Source organism: Crinia signifera, chromosome 11, assembly GCF_055691185.1.
Source record: "Crinia signifera chromosome 11, ASM5569118v1, whole genome shotgun sequence".
In the NCBI taxonomy this organism is placed as follows: domain Eukaryota; kingdom Metazoa; phylum Chordata; class Amphibia; order Anura; family Myobatrachidae; genus Crinia; species Crinia signifera.
In genome coordinates, this window is record NC_139227.1 from 65,448,368 (window position 1) to 65,474,349 (window position 25,982).

The 25,982-nt window shown below is 43.1% G+C and overlaps 1 protein-coding gene across 1 annotated transcript; it reads left to right on the top strand.

The window, feature by feature from the left end:
- Nucleotides 1-520: 520 nt before the first annotated feature.
- BBS1 (Bardet-Biedl syndrome 1) lies at nt 521-24,344 on the top strand. Its single transcript, XM_083165293.1, has 17 exons — nt 521-707; nt 1,477-1,547; nt 7,676-7,710; nt 7,814-8,086; nt 9,110-9,156; nt 9,537-9,575; nt 10,196-10,268; nt 12,240-12,371; nt 14,844-14,950; nt 15,976-16,096; nt 16,233-16,391; nt 16,795-16,864; nt 16,946-17,104; nt 17,608-17,741; nt 19,723-19,857; nt 20,969-21,055; nt 23,601-24,344. The coding sequence occupies exons 1-17, from the start codon at nt 676-678 to the stop codon at nt 23,685-23,687; spliced, it is 1,761 nt and encodes a 586-aa protein (XP_083021419.1). The 5' UTR covers nt 521-675; the 3' UTR covers nt 23,688-24,344.
- Nucleotides 24,345-25,982: the final 1,638 nt, after the last annotated feature.

The window sequence follows — 25,982 nt, forward strand, 5'->3', positions numbered from 1 at the left end:
GGATATCACTGAAACCTGCACTGTTGGTGTGCCTTGAGGACCGTGGTTGGGAAAGCCTGTGCTAGAGGAAAAGAAAAGGGAATTAATTAATATATTTTCAAGTTTATTACATTATATACTGTACCAGGTAGAATAGTAAGCATATGTCAGGCTGATGCCAGGCTTCATAATATACAGTATGATTGCACTGTAAAATATTTTTTCTTACATAAATCAGTTGAACTTATGGGACGGCAATTATAGCTATGGGAAGGATTGTGCAGAAGCTGACACACTCTTGTGCCATGTGGAAGGGATCATGTAGTTATGCATGTAACAAACATATACATGTTTATATGTCAGGTATTTACCAACGCACAATCTATGGTAAATATAAATGGACTGTTGCAGTATAATCCATTGCATTGTTACTTTTTTTTCTTGTTAATAAAGTTTCCGATTAGATGGTGGAGAGGAATCAGTCTACGCTCAGCTTTTCTGATTCTGCGCGTCCAATCACAGCACGGCAGTGGGCGGGTACACATAGGCTGCAAAGGGACCTGTTGGTTGCCGTGACAACAGAACAGCGGCCTACGTACATGGAGACATATCTGATTCGCTATACGTTGTGTATTACAGCTGAATAGTCCGAATCATAGGGAAATCTGCATGTAGGAATATCACAGAGACGCGACCATGTCCTCCACATCAGACAGCGCCCGGGAGGGGTGAGAGACCGCTCTGTACGACGTAGTGTGTGACTGTGAGGTGACGTGACGTATGCAAGGAAAATACTTCACCATACATGCTGTGGCTCCCATGTCCCCCTACTTGCTTGCTAACTAACTATTACATGGACATTAGATTAGAAGCGTATGATTGGGTGGTTAGCAGTAAAGCTCACGTTAACACAACACCCTGCTCACGTTAACACAACACCCTGCTCACGTAAACACAACACACATGCACAATATCCCACACATGCACAATAACATATGCATGCACACTAGTACCACACAAACTCCATACCATTACCCACACATGCACAATACCACACGCAGAATTTGGATTATTAGGACCATACACTTAAACTTGACTATTTTCTTTGTTTCTGGGAGTACTATCTCTCTGTTAAACTAACTGAGAAGTAGAAGTAGAAATCCGAACAGTGTGTCCTGGGCCTTTTCAGCATTACATAGCTTGCTTTCTGACATTATTCATAGCACCTATATTAGTTACCAGTCCATCACAATGATGGAACAAAATAGCAGTAATGGGCACCCATAACTGTGCGCGCTTGAACAGAGCAACACTTGAATTGCTCTGTGATGCGCCGCGCCATCTAGTTTCTGCTGGTGCACACAACACTTGATAGAGGTGAGGGGCAGCATTAGCCTTTTATTATTTAGGATTGCTTTGTGTGATAATCTGGTACTGCTTTGTACATTGTAGGAAAATTGTATGACAGTGTTTGACATCATGACTTTTGTCTCTTAGTGAGGCCTCAAAATGGTTGGATGCTCATTATGATCCTGTTGCAGGTCTGTATACAGTCTCCTCGTGTACTGGTAAGTACAGTAAAAGAATAGTGATTATATTGCAACAATATAATAACAGCGTGTGAAATGGAATAAATAACTTGAAAAATAAAATAGTGGTGGTAATTAAAGATATATACAATGTGTGATCCCGTAAATCAACTCTAACAAAATGATTGTGCCAGCTGATACCCATTGAACCCATGCAATGATCATATAAGGTCTAGATCACAGGTTCTCAAAGTCGGTCCTCAGGACCCCACATGGTGCATGTTTTGCAGTTCTCCTCTCAGATCTGCCTGTGGATCTTTTAAAATGTATCAGTCAGTAATTAGTGCACCTGTCAGGTGACCTGGAAAATGTGAAATGTGTGGGGTCCTGAGGACCGAGTTTGAGAACCACTGGTCTAGATGAACCTCATAAATGTCCACTCCGTGTATAAGAGTACTTAAAGAAAAAATAAATAGGCTTATTTGCTTATAAATGAACTACGATACAGAGGAGAAGTAATGTAAACCAGCGCACAATAAATAATATTTTTGGTACTTGTTTCCTAGCACGGCCACAATCGTATGGATCGTGTACCTTTTAAGTTAAGGTACACGATCCATACGATGGACCCGATTTCCTTTGAAATCAGGTCCATTTGGCCGGCTAGGACAAAATATCGGGGGCATCGCGTCGGTCGGGACCGTTAACAATGGTCCCGACGCGATGCCCCCGATTTCCCCATAGGCTTCAATGTTAAAAAATATTTTAACATTGAAATCGTGTCGGGAAAGGTAAAATATCGGGGGCATCGCGTCGGTCGGGACCATTAACAATGGTCCCGACGCGATGCCCCCGATTTTTCCATAGGCTTCAATGTTAAAATATTTTTTAACATTGAAATAGTGAAAAAATGTGAAATGGGCCAATATGACCCATTTCACATTATAGATGTCCCCGTCGTCACCCCACGATAGACGCCAACCCGAAGCGTGGCGAGCGGCGGCGGTGCGCGTCCTCCGACCTTTTCATTCCCCTACTATCCACGTCGGCGTGGAGTTGAGAATAGAATAGTGTGGCGAGCGGACGCGTATAACTTCACAGGTATACGCGTCCCCTCGCGGGGCTCGCCACGCTTCGTGCTCGGTGGCTCGCTGCGCTCGCCACACTATTCTATTCTCAACTCCACGCCGACGTGGATAGTAGGGGAATGAAAAGGTCGGAGGACGCGCACCGCCGCCCCGCGCGGGCTCGCTGCGCTCGCCACGCTTCGGGTTGGCGTCTATCGTGGGGTGGGGTGTACGCCGTTAAATTTGGGGGGGTTGGGAATATTTTACATTGAATCCAATGTAAAATCGGGTCCCAGGGACCCGATTTACATTTCATTAAAAAAAAAATCGGGTCCAAAATCGGTCGGTCGCGTCGATCGCATCGCATGCGACCAAATCGCATGCGATGCGATCGACCCGATTTTTCCGACACGACCACCCCGATGTAAATCGGTGTGGCCGTGCTAGGAAACAAGTACCATATTTTTTATATAACTACATACAAATCTGAGAACAATATATTAAGAATTTAGAATGTAAACTCTCTCGAGCAGGGCCCTCTTCCCTCATGTGCTTTACTTATTTAAACCGTCTTTGATGGCACCAAATTTGCGGTTTTCTGACACCCTGATATTTCAGTATCGTCTGCTGATGCAGCAATAGTTATGTACCCCGTACTTGTCCTCTATTGTATTCAACAGTAAGTCACTGTTTCCTGTTTGCTTATTCATTTATGTACTCTGTAATTGGGTGCTGTGGATCCCTTGTAGCACCATATAAATAAAGGATAATAATCATAATTTAGCTGCAAAAAAGATCCCGATGACCATGCTGCCTCCCAATTTCATATATAATTTTTTGCTGAAATATGCTGCTTTCCTGACTATGTATCAATTCTTTATAATTAACTTGTTAAGTTCTTTCATTTTCTCAGTTATATATAGAACATTCAACAAGGAAGTATTCCTTCCCGGAATTTCTTCTAAGCGATATGTTATATGTGTAATCTCATGGTTGGGATACAAAAAATACATGGAATTGATGATTATGTTGGAACCCTACTCCTATCATTAGGTCTCTACAACCACCCCATTGTGTGTCATCTCTCTTGTAGTTGTAACCTATTCTACCCAGGGTAATCCCATATAGTGGGCCCAAGATGGTACCTTTTTGTAGGTGGAATATTTAACCCATGGAAGTTCCTACCTAAAATGTCCACACCAACCCTTCATTACACTTCTCCTTTGTTGCTGTTTCTTCTATATTAAGCCCCGTAATCACGGGATGACCTGCCACTTTTGCTGAGCAATCATCCTGAGCGGGGCTTTGCTTATTTTTTAAAAGCCCCGCAAAAGCATTGGCTTTCCATGTGGGTGACACGCAGGACCATGCACTGCTGAAGGGCATACACGCTGAGCGATCAGTACTCCATTTACTAAGCACTCTAGTCACTTAGAAAAGGCGCTGATATCGCCCTGTGTGTATGCCCCTTTATTAATATTTTGTACTATGCTTTGTTTATGATGCATTAAGCACTGTTGAAGAAAGAGTTCTATATAAAATTTGACTTATTATTATTAATATTATATATTTAAAGTAAGGGAGAGGGACTAGTATGAGCTCCCACTTCCTGCAACTAACGATCCTTCCATATATTTAACATGGGCAGTAGGCAGGAGTATGGCAGACAGATTACCCCAGCACATTCACAAAGGTTTGGGAAGCAGTTATGTTGGTTAATTGCAAGAGGTTGAACCAAGATTGTCATTTCTTTGATACCCTCCACGTGGTGTAAGGAGATTTCTAGGGATTATGATAAACTGATTAAACAGATTGTCTGTTACTGAGGGCAGTCAGCCTCTCAGGGAAGACAGGTCCTCTTGCTATGGAATTACAACACTTGCCTTTTGAGAGACAGTGACAGACCTGTCAAACATACTATTATTTTACTTGCTGCAAAAAAGAGGGATTTGAGGTGCATTATATATCCACCTATTAGTTCTTTATAATATATACTCCACTCCCACAAAGAAATGTCCAGGTACCAGAGTCCGGTATTTTTAGTATGGAATGAGTAACTGGCACTCAGGACAAGATGCGATAATCTTATGTGTTAACTTTGCAGACAGCAACATTTTAAATCTGAATTATTCATTTTCGAAGTCAACAAGGTTATGTCACCAACTGACCTGCATTTGTTCCAACAAATGATGACATTATACAAGTGTCCATCATCATTATATCATCAAACAGTAAATAAAATTCAAACATAAGTTAAAGGAAATACAGTGAAACACAATGATTTAGGATGGGGCATTGTATTGTATAGTTTAACTCAATGGGGAAAATTTTACTAAGATGGGAGTTGTATTTCAGATGTGGTGTTGCTATGGGCAACCAATCAGCTCCTATCTACTATCTTCTAGAACAGGGGTGGGCAATAAGTGGCCCTCCAGCTGTTGATGAACTACACATCCCAGCATGCCTTGCATTAGTTTCAGCATAGCCAAATAGCAAAACTAAGGCAAGGGATGCTGGAATTTGTAGTTCATCAACAGCTGGAGTGCCGCTTATTGCCCACCCATGTTCTAGAAGGTACTAAATAAATAAGAAGTACATTCTGATTGGTTGCCCAAAGCAACATTCTATCTGAAATACAACTCCCATGTTAGTAAATTTCCCTCAATAACTTATGAGACTGATAAGTTTGCAACATAAGGTTGTGCAATAATGTAAGGTTTGGCCATGTAAAATGCAAAGGGTTATGTAGAGGGCGAGTCAATTGGGCTTTTTTGCACGGAGCTAAGTAATTGGTACCCTATGTAGCAATTCAGTTGCTGGACTTATTGGGTGCTAATGCTGTTGGCACCTGTTATTTTTGCTCGCATTCTCCTGATGTGGCCAGCAGAAATGTGCAAAACTTTGGGCTTTTGGGCATCCAAATGTCTCTTTCCTTGTTGCTCCCGGTATATCTGTGTTTCTAAAGTACATTTGGGTGAGTGAAGCGCAATAAATAATGGGCACCCAAGAACAATTGAATAGCTCAGTCGAGTGAAATGTTTTTTATATTGTCTCCATGCATATACAACACAGTTGGGAACAGGTGGATTAGTACTCGAGAATCAGTTGTATTTGTATAATGGTGAGCTGAATCTTCCAATTCCTATATGAATCAGCGCTGTCAGGAAAGGAACAATGGCCCTTATTCTGGTTCACTCGCAAAGGCAAATTCCTTCTCAAATGGACAAAACTATGGGCCTTATTCTAGTTCACTCTTAGAGGCAAATTCCTTCTCAGATGGACAAAACCATGCGCACTGCAGGGGGGCAGATGTAACAGGTGCAGATAGAATTAGATTTGGGTGAGTTATTTTGTTTCTGTGCAGGAAAAATACTGACTGCTTTATTTTTACACTGAAATATAGATCTCACTTTGAAGAAAAACCCCACCCAAATCTAATTCTCTCTTCACAAGTAACATCTGCCCCACCTGCAGTGCACATGTGGTGTTGTCCATCTAAGAAGGATTTGCCTCTAAAGCTGTGTACACACAGGGGCGATAGGGGCTGAAATCGCTGGAAATATGATCGCTGTCCTGTCTACCCCGTGTGTACACAGCTTAAGAGTGAACCAGAATAAGGCCCTATGTGCACTGCAGGGGGGGGGGACAGATTTAACTTGTGCAGAGTGAATTAGATTTGGGTGGGGTTTTACTTTAAAATGAGATCTATATTGTAGCGTAAAAATAAAGCAATCAGAATTTACCCTGCACAGAAACAAAATACCTCACCCAAATCTAAATCTCTCTGCACATGATACATCTGCCCCACCTGCTGTGCACATGGTTTTGTCCATTTGAGAAGGAATTTGCCTTTGCGAGTGAACCAGAATAATGGTCAATGTGTTCCTGCAAGGATTTTACCTGCAAGCATCACTCACACTCATTGCTTTTGCAAGTCAGATGTTGGTTCTGTTAAGGTAAATAAGATGGGTACAAAACTAAAGATTTATCTGTCCAATCTATATGATGGGATCAAGAATCTGGTAATGTATAGAAGCATATGAGAATTGAACATTTGCTCCCAAACACTGGAAGATAGACCATGGTTGTCAAGACAATTGGTTAAATCCATTGGTACTTATGTGGTATCTGGGCGTCCGATTTTGTGATTGTATGCCTTACCTTAAGTCATACAATCAGATGCGATGCGATGCGATTCGATGCGATTTTACATAGGATTCAATGTTAAGAAGGTCCTGTTCATTTCCCCACTATCCAAGTGGGCATAGAGTTGATTTTATATAGCGTGGCGAGCGCAGCGAGCCACCGAGCCCGAAGCGTGGCGAGCGGACGCATATTTCTTAAAAGTATTCTGTGTCCCCTCGCGGGGCTCGCTACGCTCGCCACGCTTCGGGCTCGGTGGCTCGCTACGCTCGCCACAGGTTTATATCCAACTCCATGCCCACTTGGATAGTGGGGAAAGGAAAAGGACCCCTTTTTCCCATTGAATTCTATGTTAAAATGGACTCAGACCATTTTAACATTGAATCCTATGGAAAAATCTTGACCATCGCATACGATTTGGTCGCATGCGATGCGATCCGATCCGATTTCTAAATCGGACGCCCAGATACTACATAAGTACCAATCCATTTGATTTAATCAAATTATGCGAACAATGTTTTGTGATCTTTTCCAGCATTTGGGAGCAAATGGTTGATTGTCATATGCTCCCATACATTACTAGATTTTTGTTCCCACCAGACAGATTGGACAGATAAATCTTTAGGTGTGTATTCAGCTTTAGGTTGCTCACAGTTATCTGAGCTCTACCACAGCTGAGATTGCTCACAGTGACGTACCCTGGGCAATCTATACGTATACATAGGATACATAGCATACCATTTTCTCAACAGCATTACTTTCTTAATTCTAAATGAAAAAGGCATATGAATTGAATTCAGTTTAGTGTTTTCCAGGTAGGCAATCACTTGAGGTTACAGTACATGTATTCTGTCACTGAAGTATGCGAACAACCCTTATATGTACTCTGAGTTATTTTACTATATAACTCACTTTAAACCTGTTTTTTTTTTTTTTTTTTTTTTACCTTGTTCAAAGCTCTTGCTGATTTAAATGGAGATGGGGATTTTAAGGTAAGCTCTTTTCAGAAGAGAACTTCCATTCTTCCTTGTTGGCTCAGCTAACTTGTTTTGAGATAATTCTTATGCAGATCGATATCTCTGTTTTCTCTTATAGATGGTGGCTGGTGATATGGGCACTGGGCCATATAACATGAAGCTGAAAGTATATAAAGGCACAAGTCTGATGTCTGAGAACACCTTGCTAGATATGCCAACGGGTGTGGCGGCCTTCCTGATGGATCAGAATGAGCCACGCACACCTGCTGTGGCTGTAGCATCTGGGCCATTCATCTATGTATACAAGAACTTGAGACCTTACTTCAAATTCACTTTGCCAGCACTGGAGGTCAACCCCCTGGAGAAGGAAGTGTGGGATCAGGCTAGAGAGGTATGATAGACGGGACATAGGTGTGAGAGACAGTAAAGTTAGAATAGATATGGGAATTATTAATTTTATTTACATTCATTTCACTGGATCTTGTTTTCAGCACTTTTATTCTATCTGCCAGTTTGCACCATTCATGATAGAACTTCTACCTTACCAACAAATTGCTGTACAGTTTGTTGCTATACAGTGACCTCAAATTGAAAGAATGCTGTTGTGAAACCAGCATTACATCTTTTGCTCCCCATAGTGTCACTTTAACCTCTACTTTCATTGTGTGTCTTGGTTTTCGAGTGACCTCTATGTATCCTGTTATCTAAAGAACGGTCTCACTTACAGACACTACTAGCACTGCTACCATTGCTTCTGCATCCAATTTGGGGGACACTGTGTTAATTGACTGGTTTGACGGCCATTAGTATAGTCACCAAAAGGTGGAACCCCTCTCATCTCCATCAGACCTCCGGTTTGTTTTGTGTGTGTGTGTGTTTTGGAGTAAGGCAATTTTGTTTAGGTCAGCGGCTCACTGTCCATTAACTCAGTGTTACCCGGATGGATTACGAGGAAGATATTTTACAGTAATTAAAAATCCAATTATTGACCATACAATGCTAAGAAGTACCTGATTATCAAGGTGAAGTGAACCAACAGGGCAGTACTCCTTTCTCCCTACTGTAATGTCGTACTAGTAGCAGTTCCCTCACATTGATCTGTGACACACACACAAACATACCATCTGCCCAGGGGTCTACTATTGTGTACAGTGTATAACGTCCTTTCTTTGCTATTATCAGTACTGTGATGATGCATTCATACCATAAGCAGCTGCACCAATGTAAATACTGTGGAGTATTTTCTCCGATCATTTGCCCATGCTCTTGATCACCTAATTAGAAGGCTGTTCCTGCCACACATGCCATACAGGCTTTGTTTTGCTGGTAATATCATGTAAGCTTATTGTGAGCCACTTTCAGTGCAGCCAATGATGTAACAATTGTGATTCCTTTTGTTTCCACTCTCACATAGGACAAAATAGACCCGGCAACATTAAAAGAGATGCTGGAGGGAATCAGGTAGGTCAGGGGCTGTGTAAAAGTCTTCTAACTGTGGAAATTAAAAGTAGCTATTCTTGTGAATGGCCAAATTAAAAGTCCCTAATACAGAATTCTATTGTTGCAGTTCTCATGAATATAATTTCTAGGCATTGCAGGTCACATGAGCGATCTACTGTACATAATCTACAAACCTTATGTGGCCTGGATGTTCAGTGCTTGTATATGACAAGCCAGTATTGTAGCTTTCTGGGTGCAGACAAAAGTATGGATTGTTCTATTTCAGTCTTCAGTAAACAAAATATATGGATAGAAAATCTGTATCAGTTCTATAGTGTAATCTGTATCTCTAGAGCATGTTTTTATCCTGAGAATACATGATATTGTGTTTCTTTATACAGGGATAAAGCAGAGGTTCCTCTTTCAGTGAGGTCACTTTGGTACGTATAAATGATTAACGGTAGCGTGACTTTCTTTACAGTGTTGTGCAAAAGTTTAGTGCGTAAAAAAAGTAAGAACGCTTTCAAAAGTCGAAAAATTAATAGTTTAGGGCAGCGGTTCTCAAACTGTGGGTCCTGACCCCAAAGTGGGTCCCAACCACCTCAGCATGGGGTCACGACTATGTTGCTGACCATCAGGCAAATGTGTCTGTGGAGGGGGGACAGGGTATAAATCATTAAGTAAACACCCACTGCTTCCTTCTTCTATCCCCCTGTCACCCTTTAGCATCCCCCCCATTACCCACTGCCTCCCTGTCACATTCGCAGTCACTTCACTTCAATGACCACAAATGTGGCGGCCATTCAGTAGTATCTTGCTTGGGTCCTGTAATAATTTTCATTGTCTGATGGGGTCCCAGAGCAAAATAGTTTGAGCATCCCTGGTTAAGGGGAAGGGCAGTTAGATCACATATTGATTTGATGTCGATTTCTCCTCTGTTCTTTCACTGTGCAGCATTGTTTCCACAAACATTTGCACAGTATTTTCTGCACTTTATAATTCAGTCATCCACAATTATAGAGCCAGCAGTGATTGACTCCTGTTCCACACTCTGTCACAGGTTCCTGATGCTTGACCTCCGGGAAACCGAGGCCTTTGTGAACACATATAAACAGTTGCCTTTAAAAAGGCAGGTAAGTAGGAGATTATGGATTTATGGGTACAAATGGTTGTACTACACTGGGGGAAACCTGAAGCATGCATTTATATTCATATTTCCCATAGACCATAAAATACAGTGTGGAAGGAGAAAGCTTCCTGGAAAAGTTATGTTACGTCCCGTACACACAAAGCGATGGGAGCCCTGTGCTGAGCGATGTGCTTAAGAACAGATCGCTCAGCATGCATCGCTGGCACACATGATATGCACCAGCCATACGTTCTGAGTGATCTGTGTTCACCAGTGTTCTCTGGTGAGAACACTGGTGATCTGACTAGATTCTGACTGCATGCAGTCAAGATCTAGTCAGGCAATAGCGACGTGCGGGATCGCCGTCGCTGAGGGGTACACACTCTGGGTGATGTGTGCTTAATTTCTAAGCAATCTAGTCAGATTGTTTAGAACTAGCCCTGAAATAGCCCTGTGTGTATAGGCCTTTAGTATAATAATGTGTGTGTTTGTGTTTACTGGGAGCTGATTCTGAATTGGGACCAAAGCAAAATCAAAAAAGCAGAGGGGCGTCTCTACCACAGACATGGAGTAACAGCACCTTGCTGTAGCTGCCCGCTGTATACATCCTGTATGCATATCCTGTGGGCGCTCTCCCAACTTTAAATCCACACGTGAGTGGGGGAAGACATTGGACATGTTCCTGTTATACACACATACAGAGGAATCACTGTTTCACTAGGGTATGACATGATGATGTCATACGCATAGGAGAAGCTGAAGGACATAGGCAGAGAAGAGACCAGCAGACACTGCTGCTTTCCATCCCCTGGCTCAGACTCAGTCCTAGACTCCAGGCCGCCCACCCGCCCGCTAATCAGGAGGGTGGGGCGGCTGAGAACATGCTGGGCGGGGCATGTCCAAATTCATATCTAAATTGCAGTGTAAACATAACCTACCCAGCATTTGTAGGCTGCATGCAAAAGCAGCCAGTATTTCCCTTGCAAAAACGTGTGTGTGTGTGTGTGTGTGTGTGTATACGTTTGTGTGTATGTGTATAGAATTTGGATGTCTTTTCCTGGGGTAGAAGGCAGCCAGCAGCAGCTGAGAAATCATACAAGTCCAGTCTTTCTGGTGCAACTGGCCGCAACCAGTTTTATTCAGCAGAAAATAAAATAAACATCAAAAGAAAATACCTTGCCTGTCCGGCACTAGTTCCTAACTGTCACTAAACAAAAACACAAAGTTTCCCAGTCAACACTGGGTGGCTCACTTGTATAAGGCAGCTTGTTTCTCACACAGAGATTCTGCAGTCTCCCCAGGCAGTCTGCACACACTGCTCAGTCTGGCAGACTTTTCTCATCCCACTCACAGCTGCTCGCTGATTAGCCCTCTGTGAGGTCAAACACCTGTTTCTAAAAGGTGTAGGACAAGAACCTGGGACAAATATACCTGCCCTCAAACACTACTCCAGTGCTCTTGTCACTATATATATATATATATATATATATATATATATATATATATATATATATATATATATGCTGTAGGAACCTGCTGTGTGGTCCACACTGTGCTTCACCTTGGACAGATGTATCTGATGTGTATCTCCTGATGAAGGTCCACAATGGACTGAAACGCTAACGTTGAGTATAACACTTTGTTTTGCTGCATATGAATTACCAAATACACAGCTGATTTTATCTGCATTTACAAAAATTCTGGAGAGTGCGACCTTTTTAGTACATATACATGAACTCTTTACAAAGTTCTGGATGACACCCTGGGAGCTGCTTCTTGGTTGGATGGAGTGCGATCTTATATATATATATATATATATTTATTTCCACGTCTAAGAAGTACCATTCTCCGAATCAGCCCCTAGCAGAGGCTGAGCAGTGTTTTGTTTACATTTACTATATCCAGGTCAGTTTTTGCCTTCCTTTATGTATTTAAACCTTTATATTTTTATAATATATAAATATTCTAATTTTAGACTGTGATTACATGCATGGGAACTCTGAAGAAGAACATGGCAGACGAGGATGCTGTCTGCTGCCTTGTGATAGGTACAGAAAGTGGGGAAATATTCATACTGGATCCAGAAGCATTTACTATCCTGACCCGGGTGAGCATCATTTTCTAACCTTTTGTGACTATGTATGTGCCAATCATTTTCATTTTTGCAAAGAACGTTTTCTGGGTAATGGCTTTTCAGAGACCTCTAAATACATTTTTCCTAAGGGACACATTTACGGATAGACATCCCGAGCATCCGGTCGGGCCCATGGACTGACCATCACAAACGCTTTGTTATTGTCCATTTAAATATTGTAATGGGGCTAGGGGCACTAAATATCACTGAGACTATGCCTAGCATCAAACATGGGATCACTCCTGGTAGTCTGCATTGTTAGAACGTGACCCAGGTTATCCGACATGGGTCACGCTGAAAGTAGCAGAGAGCCGGATCAGTGGGGATTGAAGATGATATTTCTGTACAAGTGTTTGCAAAGAAACAACCCGACAATTACCCGGGTCCAGCCTGCAGTGTGAGGGGTATTAGAAAATCTTTCCTCTGATCCCAAATATTTTACATTGGTCCATGCTGTAAAGATGTAGTTTGGTTTTTGACTGCTCGCCAAGGCCTTACCTTCTCTGATAGTTTTACTAGTTTTGTTCCTTCATTTCCTTATGTATATTTGTTTTGTAACTGAAGCCACAGTAGCCACATGTCCTCTTGTAGGTCTGGTGGTTGTTTTGAGCCAGAATATTCCAATATTTTGATCGTTTTATCTTTATGAATAACAGGCAAAATGCATACCTCCCAACTTTTGACCTGAAGAAATAGGGACACTCGCGCGGCGAAGCCGCGTGAGCGCCCGAAAAGGGGGCGGGTGTATGCAAATGAGGGCGTGGTTTATGCTAATTAGCCACAACCTCATTTTCATACGAGAATAGACGCTGTGCGCATGCGCACAGCGTCTATTCTACTAGATTGGGGGGTCTCCCAACTGCCACCCCCCGCAGCGGGACAATGCCTGCCGCGGGTGGGACAGCGGGACAGGACCCGAAAATCGGGACTGTCCCTCTAAAATCGTGACAGTTGGGAGGTATGCAAAATGTTATGCTGCAGTGTTTTCCTGCCATACACTGTAACATAATTTGGTGTGCATATACAGTCACAAACAATGAAATACGGCATGCCTATACTCGGTATACTATTGCGTCTGTATCCGCATAACAAATTATGTTCGTGTTTGGCAGGAAAATACTGTAGCATTATATGTTTTATGCAGCCACAGATGCAAATAGACACAGAATGTAGGCATACCACATATAATTTTATATATATTATATTTTGTATTTTTTAATTTAAAAAAATTGGGATGCAAATGTACTGTAATTGTGTACCTGAAATTGATTGACATCATTGCTGAACACTATGTATCCCAAAACAAAACAAAAAACGCTCCATTTATTTCTGTCCGACTTGTATATAGTGGTTTTGTGTCCGATTTTCTAACTAACAGGCAGCACGGGTGGTGTAATGGTTAGCATTACTGCCTCCCAGTGCTGAGGTCATGGGTTCGATCTCCACCATGGCCCTAACTGTGCAGAGTTTGTATATTCTCCCCGTGCTTGCGAGGGCTTTGTCTCAGGTACCCGGAAGTGCTTCCCTGCACTTTCCGTCTGAAAATTTATTCTGCAGCAGGAAAAATACCCCAAACATATATTTATTATTTATTATCAGTTTCTTATAATAGCGCACACATGTTCCGCAGAGCTTTACAGAGAATGGGCAATGTCATCAAGAACTATCCTCACCATAAAGAAGAACAAACAGTCCTGGAAGTGACGCTATGGCCTCCACAGGGCCTTAATCTCAACATCATCGAGTCTGTCTGGGATAAAATAAAGGGGGTGATTCCGGTTGACTCGCAAAGCACATCTGGTTTGCTAATGGACAAAACCATGTGCGCTGCAGGTGGGGCTGATGTAACATGTGCAGAGAGAGTTAGATTTTGGTGTTATTTTGTTTCTGTGCAGTGTAAATACTGGCTGGTTTATTTTTACACTGCAATATAGATATCAGTTTGAAGAATACACCTCACCCAAATCTAACTCCCTCTACACATGTTACATCTGCCCCACCTGCAGTGCACATGGTTTTGTCCATTAGAAAACCAAATGTGCTTTGCGAGCCAACCTGAATCACCCTGAAAGATACAGAAGGAATTGAGCAAGCTTCATCCACAGCAGGTCTGTGGTTAGTTCTCCAAATTGCTTGGAACAACCTCCCCGACGAGTTCCTTCAAGTGCAAGTGTACTTAAAAGAATGAATGGTGTTTTAAAGGAAAGGGTGTTCACAGCAAATATTGAATTGATTTAGACTTCTGATCTGGTGATTTACTTTTCATTTAGTGAATTGATAACCGTAAACTCTCAACACTTCTATTTTGAAAGCATCCTTACTGTTCAGCATTGTGTATATAACCTGATTTAGATCCATCCCGCAGGAGCCCCTAACCGTTCTGTTGCCTAGGTCCTGATGGGGTCTTAATCTTGCTCTGGTTTACACTGTAATCATTTTTAACAGGTCAGCCTTCCCAGTGTACCGACGATCCTGGATGTGACTGGACAGTATGACATTGAATACCGTATTACTGTTGCTTGTCGTAATGGCAGTGTGTACATCCTGCGCAGGTATTGAAACCTATGCATTTGTATGTCTTTTTTTCTAAGCCCATTTATAATATAAGGCTTTGGAGGATCTCTTCTTATACTGTAAACCTATACTCTTGCATCACTACTGTCTGTAAAAGTCAGTATAGGTAGAACTTATACAGAGATTTTCCCAGATAAGGAAACAGGGGGGCCGATTCAGGATCACTGACCTGAATTCGGCCCTTGCCCCGATGGTCGGGGTTTGCATATGCCCATTTCTGTGCATGTGCAAACCCCGATAGCAAACGGTCATGGCGACTCACACACTAGCTAGACAGCATGAAGGAAAGGGGGTGGTGACGGCGTTTTATGGGGGTCTCCATGAAAATGTGGGGCGTTCCCATGGGTACGTTGGCCGGCCGATGCCCCGTCTTTGTCCCAACGCTCGCAAATAAAAGTCAGTTGAGACTGACTTTTTCTTGCAAAGGCAGGAGAAATAATTGATTTCTGCTAGCGGCTGATGCGAGGGGATGTGTTCTCATACAGATCCCCTTGCATGTTTCTGAGGAGATGCGAGTCAACCTGAATGAGGGCCAGGATTTGCTTTGCATTATAACTAAAGGAGACAAGCCCTGCTTGTTGTATTATACAGATGATACAATCTGTGAGAGAATTAAGTTAATATACTCCCTGAATGATGTAACACCTGACTTGTTAAACTGGACTTTCTGCAAGCTAGTTCCCATGTTACAGTGAGGTTAGAGATTGTCTCTACCCTACTGAAATATCCACTTTTGATAACCGGGATGAATTACGCAGTAATGTCTGCACCTGGTTACTGCTTACATACACTGTGCCTTACTTATTCAGTGATATAGTCATTGCAAACATATGCAGAAATCCTTAGGCAAAGCCTTTGTGGATCTATCTCTTATTAAGGACGATCTGTTTTATCTTGCGACTCTCATATTGTGGTATGAAGGAGGCACGTGATCATGGATTAGTTACATATATAACATTTAAATATCGTACTGTACTTTGATGTAAAAGAGATTTCATCTCAGAGACTCCAAGCGGCCGAAGTACTGCATTGAGCTGAGTGCGCAGGTGGTGGGATTGGTCCGTGTACAGAAAAACATCATGATTGGAACCTCCCAAGACACCCTTCATGGATATTCACAAAAAGTAAGTGCCCCTCAAACATCATTACTCATTGTCATCTGCAGATCACCATCTTTCTTTGATCTAAATACAAATACAAATAGACCTCACTATAGTTTATTACAAATGCAAATACATGTGTACAATGTTCGTGTGACAGGGGAAGCGGCTCTGGACAGTTACTCTGCCTGCATCCATCATGACCATGTCTTTGTTGGAGCAGAAGTCACGCAGTATCCAAGCTGTCCTGGTGGGCTTAAAGAATCTGGAAGTTCACCTGTACAGAGACAAGAACCTACTGAGTGTCATATCTACCCCAGTGAGTTTCTACATGTTGCATTTCAGGTTTACTCACCATTGCTTCAGTTTATTAGTCTGAATTATTAGGTATCTTTTTGTGTTGCTTTTTCCTGTCCTCTTTACTATTGTCCTATACCCAGTCTGTCCCAGCCTGGTGCATCAGGAAAGGGCACACTTTTAGGCCTGGATTTATTCCTATTTTTTTTTAATTATCATAATTTTTTATTTAATAGCGGCATAGGCAGCACTGTTCCTTTGCAGCATACAGGTCGCGCTGTCGCCAGGTCTCTGACCTCTATGGTCAGTACTTCCTAGGGCATTGGGATTGTATTGTGTATTGGTTTTGCATACCATCTCATATGACCATTTTACCTATTTCCCCATGCCTCAGCAGTGTAAGACAAAAGTGTATTTTCCCTTAGGACATAGTGACTAGTCTTTGCTTCGGAAGATATGGAAGAGAGGATGACACTCTGATCATGACTACCAAAGGTAGAATGCATTCCTGAATATACATTATCCTATAACCGCCATTGCTTGTTCGTCCAATGATCACTTATGCCTTTCCCACAGGAGGAGGTCTTATTATTAAGATCTTAAAGAGAACGGCTCATTTTGAAGATAAGGATACAGCTCCTGGTCCACCTACTGGACAAAGCATCAAACTCAATGTCCCCAAGAAAACCAAACTCTACGTAGACCAGACCCTTCGGGAAAGAGAGAATGCAGTGGGTAAGGTGCCTCCCATTTCTTGCACACCAATGAAAGCTGAGGTATGATCATGAATGGCTACAAATAAGACCAAGAGATTTTGTAATAAAAATTTAATTTATATAAGTTTTTCCCTGTAGGACTTAAGCCACTTGAAATTTGAGGACAACAACACGTAATGCAGGGAATATGAGGCAGGCAGCCATAGTTACAGTGAGGAAATACAAACTGTGCACAATTCTAATGGTAACAATGATCAATACTGTCATCAGCAGTTCTCCATGTCATTCATTCTGTCTAGATTTGGTGAAGCAACCATCTTTGGGACTCTACAGGGTTCAGTCGGAAGGATAAGCAAAATCTGACCAGTGATACCTGGATGGTAATCCAGAAATCTATTTAGATGCATAGATCATCGGTTATAGATGAAGGAAGCTAGGATTGTATTACTCCTGACACAGTGTCGCAGAAAGGAAGATGACGAGCTATAGCTGTCTAATTGGCCTATGTCTATTTCCCACCAGCCATGCACCGTGTATTTCAAATGGATTTATATCGCCTGCGCCTTAGTGCTGCTCGAGCGTACGTGAAAGCTCTAGATGCCAGCCTCACTCCAGTGTCGTCAACCATGCAGGAACCACTCACTCTGAGTGCTGCTGTGAGTATACTCTGAATAAAGATTTACCTGAGGGCTTCCCCAAACTGACCTTACCTGATAATGAAGTTAGCCCTGATTAAACACTATGTGAATGTACTGTTTCTGTAACTAAGAAGCAGATCAAGTACAGTAGCTGTAGGAGGCAATCATAGGCGAATCTAGGGGGTGGTTCGGGGGTGCACCGAACCACCCATTAGACTGGCTGGCCGATGAAGTCCAGCGCAATACCCGCTGGGTGCTGTACGCTGCACTGGGTTCCTGCTCATTAGATATGCACAAGCGGCGTCCTGCTCAGGCAGCAGTGAACAGGTCGCTGCTCGTGCATATCTAATTAGAAGGGACGCAGCGCAGAGCATATTGAATGAACGGGTCCCCATCCCGTGCATATCTAATGAGCGGGGACCGAGCGCAGTGCATATTGAATGAGCGGGTCCCTGCTCATTAGATATTAGATATTCGCTGCTCCCCAGTGACAGCTATTACAGCCGCCTGTTGCAGAGCCAGCATGGAAGCGGTGGCTTAGTTCTTCAATATGAGGAGATTGTTGCCTTCGCCGGAAGTAGCTGGTGCGCAGGCTGCAGTTAAGAAGACCCAGCCGCAGAATATATACTGCCTTCCCCTCCCTTGCCCGCCCGCCTGTCACAAGTCTACCTGCCTGCCTGATGCAAGCCTGCTGCCTGACACCCACCGCACTGCCCGCCAGGGAGACGAGGAGGTACAGGGGAGATGGGTTAACAAAGACGTGAAAGGTGCATGGGACAGAGGTTCAGGGGGGACAGGTGGATGGAGAGGTACAGTGGGATAGAGAGGTGCATGGGGATCACAAATGTGCATTGAAGACGGAGGCATATGCATATATATATATATATATATATATATATATATATATATATATATATATATATATATTTCATCTGGGGGCATGGCCAGCAGCTCACAGAGCTCTGGGCATGTCCTCACAGCAGCAAAAAAAATGGGGGAGTTTCTTGCAGGAGTGCCATCCCGCTAAGCCACGCCCCTTCACATGAGGCCACATCCCTTTTTGGCTTTAACTGGGTGGGTTCCAAATCCCATTCTAGATTCGCCTATGGGAGCAATGGAGATTTAAACTTTATTAATGTGCTTGTAAAGAGGGTGAAAAATTCATTGAAAACAGATAGTCATCCCGTCCTCTGCCCAGGAGACTGCTGTTCCCTGGCACCCTATTCTCTGCCCAGAAGACTGTTGTTCCCTGGCAGCCTGTCCTCTGCCCAGGAGACTGCTGTTCCCTGGCACCCTATTCTCTGCCCAGGAGACTGTTGTTCCCTGGCACCCTGTCCTCTGCCCAGGAGACTGTTGTTCCCTGGCACCCTGTCCTCTGCCCAGGAGACTGTTGTTCCCTGGCATCCTGTCCTCTGCCCAGGAGACTGTTGTTCCCTGGCACCCTGTCCTCTGCCCAGGAGACTGTTGTTCCCTGGCACCCTGTCCTCTGCCCAGGGGACTGCTGTTCCCTGGCATCCTGTTCTCTGCCCAGGGGACTGCTGTTCCCTGGCATCCTGTTCTCTGCCCAGGGGACTGTTGTTCCCTGGCATCCTGTCCTCTGCCCAGGGGACTGCTGTTCCCTGGCACCCTGTTCTCTGCCCAGGGGACTGCTGTTCCCTGGCACCCTGTCCTCTGCCCAGGAGACTGCTGTTCCCTGGCACCCTGTCCTCTGCCCAGGAGACTGTTGTTCCGTGGCATCCTGTCCTCTGCCCAGGAGACTGTTGTTCCCTGGCATCCTGTTCTCTGCCCAGGAGACTGTTGTACCCTGTCCTCTGCCCAGGAGACTGTTGTTCCCTGGCACCCTGTCCTCTGCCCAGGAGACTGCTGTTCCCTGGCATCCTGTCCTCTGCCCAGGGGACTGTTGTTCCCTGGCATCCTGTTCTCTGCCCAGAAACTATAATTTCCGTGTGTCCTGTTGATACAACTTGGATCATGTTAAATCCCTATTTCACCTCTCCAGGTTCAGGGCATTGGTCCCCGCTTCAAACTAACTCTGACTTTACAGAATACATCCATAAACCGACCTTCTATGCAGCTTCTGATTAGTTTCTTGTACGATGAACGACTTTACCAGCTCAAGCCAGCATTCTTTAAGGTAAATCACAAAGCACCTGTTGTGGAACGTGACTGACATCACATACAGTATATGACAGTCTGTGCTCAGAAACTGTGTTATGAAGAAAGAAGTGATATTAATCACACAATCTCCAAGCATGTCATAACAGAAAGTGAAAGAAATGTATGCAGGGACACTGATCTGTTCCTAACTTGCTGAATATTAAGGGACAGAGCTGTGAAGACAGAGATTGGAGGTAGGAGCTGATAGGGACTGGGGTGGGGTTAGAGAGTTTGTGGGCTAAAAACTGTCACAGCTCACAGTGAAAGACCATTGCAGATGCTGTCATTTTGACAAGCTTTGAACTAGTGTGTGTGTGTGCGTTAGAAGCCTGAATTCCGAAGCAGCAATTAAAGTAAATTGTTTATTCACACAATGAGGATAATCCCAATGTTTGCGTGAACTAGAGCTAATAGCCAATATGTAAAGGTTCAAGTAAGGTTCTTGCAGTCCCACCTACAACACCATGGTCCAGGGTCGCACCTGTCAAACCTGTCAATTCAATGACCTGTGTGATTCAAGTTTGGTCCTTTTCCATTCTCCTATTCGTAAACTGTACTTGTGATACAATGTTTGGAGAGCCAAAGTTGCAGCAAGTAACCCAAGTGGATGAAAAGTTGTCCAGCAGAGATGGTATAACCAATGTTTGGTTATATGAATTATACTGTATAAGCCTGAGGACTAGGTTTCCTAAAGGGATGTACACACGGGACTCAGTCCTGGTGAAGCAGTCAGAGTGGTTAGCACTCAGAGATTAGATGGCTAATTACATGCTGCCTTCCCCAGCTGCGGCCAAATACAAAGTGCAGGCGGCGTCTAGTGAAAATATTCTTGCCTGCACTGTCTATTTGGTCAGGTGATAGCGACACTGTGGGGCAGAGCATTGCTATCGGCCGCTGAGTACACACAAATTTAAAATTGTATTAATATTGCATACAAAACCAAACGTGTTCAGTATTTCATCATTCTGTGTCAAAACCGCCAAGAATAGTCCGTTTACTGCGACTTAGGATAATAAGCCATGTTTTCAGTGTTTTCATCTATGTACTCTTTCATATATGTGTTAATTCTACCCATGAACTTATTTCAGGTTCCATTACTTGTTCCTGGCTTAAACTATCCAATAGAGACATTTGTAGATTGCTGTTCTGACAAAGGAATCTCAGACATTATTAAGGTAATTTTCTGTTAGGACCACCAATATTTCCATCTGATACACAACAGGACAAAAAAGTTCCAAATCTTTACTAATAAGGTAGTTTTCCGTTTTCACATGTAATTTTCGGAATCCAGTCTGATAAGTGATGAAATTATATTGTGTTGCTCTGTACCCAAATTTTTACCTTGATGCTCCCTTTAGCTCCCAGAACACTGTCATATGTGAAATACACATTCTTGTTGTGGAAATGTTATATCGTACATAAAAATAATTAAAAACGAACGATTTAACGTACAGGTTGAGTATTTCGACATACATTCCAGAAAGTGAAAAAAATAATTTTTTTTTTATTTTTTTTTTTAAAGCGTACTGGGGATTTGATATATAACTGGCACAAAATATATGCAAGAAAATGATTGCTTGGCATCAGTACCTGAGATTGTACACAAACTTTGTTTCATGTTTTGAAACCTTGTTTTATGCACAAATAAAATATATTTGTTTGTATTTCATGTGTTTGATGTTGTTATATGACATAAATGCAAGATACCTCAATATGCATCATTGAAAGATAAAAATATTCTGAAATACGGAATAATCCGTTATCCAAAATTCTTCTGGTCACGAGCATTTTGGATAAGGTATACTCAACTCAACCTGTATGTATTTAAATTTCTGATTCTGTGCGGGGCTTGTATTTTACAGCAAATGAGCTAGGTATGGTAAAATGCACATTCATGTAAAATTAAGGGGAAATACTTGCTCTCTTGTATATGTCATATGGTTGTAGCTGGATTATTACCAAAAAAAAAGAAGTCCAGCTCTTTTGTAGAGGGTGGGATTTATGTTATACCACACCCAGTGGTATAACTATAAATTTTTATTTTTATTTGCTATCTTTATTTATTGCTGCCACGCCAGGTTGCGGGCCCCGCACTTTACTCACAGGGAAGCGGGAGGTGAAGCTGCTTCTTGACCAGAATCCGAAAGCGGTGCCGGTGGTGCTCAACTGAAGGATGCGCATTGATTGTGCTTGTACAGTCTGGCGCAACGGTACAACTTCCGGATTCTGTACAAGAAGCTGCTATGCCTCCTTCTCCTCCCTCCCACCAGGCTCCGGGAGGGAACAAAATAATTGCTACATAGGGAAGGGGGGTACAATAAAGTTTATACAGGGGAGGAGAGGGTGGCACAGTACTGGCAATACACTGGGGCATATGGGGCACAATTATCTCTATATGGGGACAGAGTGGCACAACAATGGATATATAGAGGAGGTGGAGACTGCCACAATAAATGGCTGTACAGTAAAAGGGCACAATCATGGCTATACATGGTAGGGGGCACAACAATGTCTATACAAGGGAGGAGAAGAGGGTGGCATAATAATGGCTATATGGTAAAGAAAGTAAGCTGCTGTGCCCCCAAACCGCCTGCAGCAGCCGTATTTAGAGTTCATAAATTGTAAAAACAGTAATTTAGAGGGTACAGTGGGATTGCCTTGGGGCCTCCCAAGCCACTGTCCCCATAAAAGCTGCATCCCCTGCACCCTCTATAGTTACAGGGTACAGCCCTCCATCCGTCTGTGCCGTCTCCCATCTGTCCTTTTATCCTCCCATATGGCACTCTGTCTGTCCTCCCATGTCCCTGTACTTCCGTCTATAGCCCTATAAGGAACTCAGTCTGTTCCCCCTCCTGTCTGTCTCTGTCTGTTCCCGCTCCCTTCCATTCATCCACCCACCCATCCATGTAGCAAGCACATAATTGTATAACAGTCTTTAATCATAGCTGTTTTATTCCACTAAGTCCTGATTTTAAAGATAGTTTCATCAGTTTTAAAGGGTATGGTAATACATACAAAATAAACCTGTAGCATACCTCCCAACTTCTTTGCTTCAGAAATAGGGACACTCGCGCGGCCGAAAAGGGGGTGGGGCTTATGCAAATAAGGGTGCGGCTTATGCTAATTAGCCACAACCTCATTTTCATACGATAATAGACGCTGTGCGCATGTCTATTCTATTAGATTGGGGGGTCTCCCAACTGCCACCCCCCGCAGCGGGACAATGCCTGCCGCGGGTGGGACATCGGGACAGGACCCGAAAATCGGGACTGTCCCGCTGTAATCGTGACAGTTGGGAGGTATGCTGTAGTATTATTATTATATTAAGTCCAACATTCAACGCAGACAAGAGTCGTCTGCTTTGGAACACCGATCTTTGGTAAATCCAATTGAAAATGCTTGTAAACATCAATTTAATCGGGTGACCCATCCTCTCCACACCTGCTGCCTTAACCAACTGACAGGGAAATGTTATGCAGGCATCAGCAACATTTCTGTTGTTCCTGCCTTTGTGTGCTGAAGGGGGAAGCCTGTTTAATATCTGTTTTGTGTGTGACATAGTAATGTATGTGTGTGCTGGGAAATATGTATGGTTCCCTTTTGAGTTTGTAATAGGGTTTTATGTTAAATGAACACTGAGTAGTATTATAAAATGTGTTATTTATGTACTTTGTCACCCTGTATAAGCCATGTAATAGACTGCTTTCTTTCTGTTGCCAGGTATTTGTACTGAGGGAGGGGAAGAGCACACCCCTGCTCACTGCACACATCAATATGCCAGTCAGTGAGGGCTTGGTGGCTGCATGACCAGAAGGAGGCTAGGAACCTACAAAGATGAGGAAGGCAGTGATCCAAAGGATTACTGGAATGACCATGGATTCATTTTGCAGTTGCTCATTTTAGGATCATGTAAAGAAATGGAACATCTTGCTTATTACTAAAATGTTCTGACGTTATTGCGCCTGCACCATTACACAACACTTCAGTATATGACTGCGGCAAGTTTAGACTCCAGTACAGATATATCGTCTGTCTAGTGAACGGTATGCTAGTTTATATAAGTGGATGGATCATAGACTTATTTATATTTATTTAATTTTACATTTTTGCTGTGTGTTTTTGGAATACACCTTTTGTAAGTATGGCACTGAACAACAGGAACTTAACCAAACACTATTGCAATACGAAACCTTATGAGAAAATCATTGGCACATGTTTTTCTGGAGCACAAGAGCTTTTTAGCTCCCGAATCAGGACACCATATATTTGTGCATTTTAGAATGTACACTGACGTTAAAAAATAGAAAAAAAAAAGTACATGTACATTTCTATTGTTCTTATTCAACTATTCCTATTGTTCTTATTCAACTATTCTTTTTTAAATATTTATTTTTAGAATATTATGTACATTGTCACCATGTAAAATTAAAAAACTACTATAGAAATTGCATTTGTTTAACTTCATACTTTAAATGTGCTCATGTTGTTGTCCTTTGCATATAATATCAAAAGTAAGAAACACGCACTTAGCTTCCCCTAGCACATGAATGGAGCGCTGGGTGACTGCCCGACAATCAGGATCCCAACTGCTGGTGCTCCAACAGGGGGGGATCCCAACTGACAGGGGCTATTTTCCCTTGTTGGGGTCTACAACCATAGAGAGAGAATAGAACCTGTGGCGAGCCACTGACCCCGCACACGCTTCTTTGCGCTCGCCCCCCTGTGGGAGCACCGGCAGTCTGGATTCCGATGTCGGTATACTGATCCAGGTTGTCGTCCAGTCATACCACACCTACCTGAATGATACCAGTATCAAGAAACATATTGGGTGTACACACCGGGATACGGTCACTAGATCTACAATAACTCGGTCGACAAGCATTAGGTCAACACCACTAGGTCGACATGGGGAACAGTCAAAAGGTCGACATGGGGTGTTTCACTTCTTTTTTTTTTTAGCCGACAGGTGGTATTTCCTGCCCTACCATCCACTAGGGCGTGGTATGAGAATAAAATAGTGTGCCGAGCGTAGCAAGGTACCGTGCCCGAAGCATGGCGAGCGCAGTGTGCAATGCGAGGAGACACGGTGCTACGTTTCAGTGTCCATGTCGACTGTGCCGAAATTCGGGACAAAAAAGTTAAAAAAAACCATGTCCACCTTCACTATGTCAACCTAATGCTTGTGACAACCTAATGACCAGTCGACCTTCAGTCATGTCGACCTAATGCTTGTCGAGCTAGTTGCTGTCTATCCAATGATCCCATTCTGTACACACGCCCACCGATGCAGTACAGATACTCCAGTTGTTGCTCAAGCCATATAAGTATGTGCTGTAACTCTTGTTAAACCTATGGTATGACATCTTTTACTCATATTTGGTCACTGACAACTTAGTCATATCATACAGTATAAGCAGACCTCTTCTTTCTCTCTTCAAATCTCAGGAATGATTATTCCCAATAACTGCTGTCCCTGCAAGTTACATCCCCAGGATTTCGGAGGGTTCTTTCACATGTGTTATAGACTCCTCCTCCTGGGAATGTGACACTGCGCATGTGCACAGTGGGCTTAATGCAGGTGTGGTTATAGTAAGCATAGCTTCTGCTACTGATATGGTAATGCAGCAGGAGGCATCTGGTATAAGTAGATGACTCCTGCATGCATGGATGCAACATCATCAGCTGGATGAGCAACCTGAGGTTCTACAGTTTAGCCGCCGTAACTGTGGGGTAGATTTATCAAGTAACGATCAGGGGAATATGCGCTATCCCTGTGCGTTATGACAGGGGATAGCGCTTCCCCTGATGTATGACACCTGTGATGCGGGTGTTTAAAGTGTGGCGATGCGGGGCAGGCGGCATAGCACAGGGACGTTATTTAATAGTTGGAGCCTGCCTCCTACCTTATTTATTAAACTGATCTGTGGGCACACACTCTCCTCTTCTTTTCGCCATATATTTCCGGCGCTGCAGGTCTCCATTCTATTGATCCTGATCTCAGCCGCCTTGAAATGAAAACAGTGCATGCGCCGGGTATACATCAACCCAGGCGAACATTACCCGGCGCATGTGCAGTTTTAATTTGAAGACACCGGAGACCAA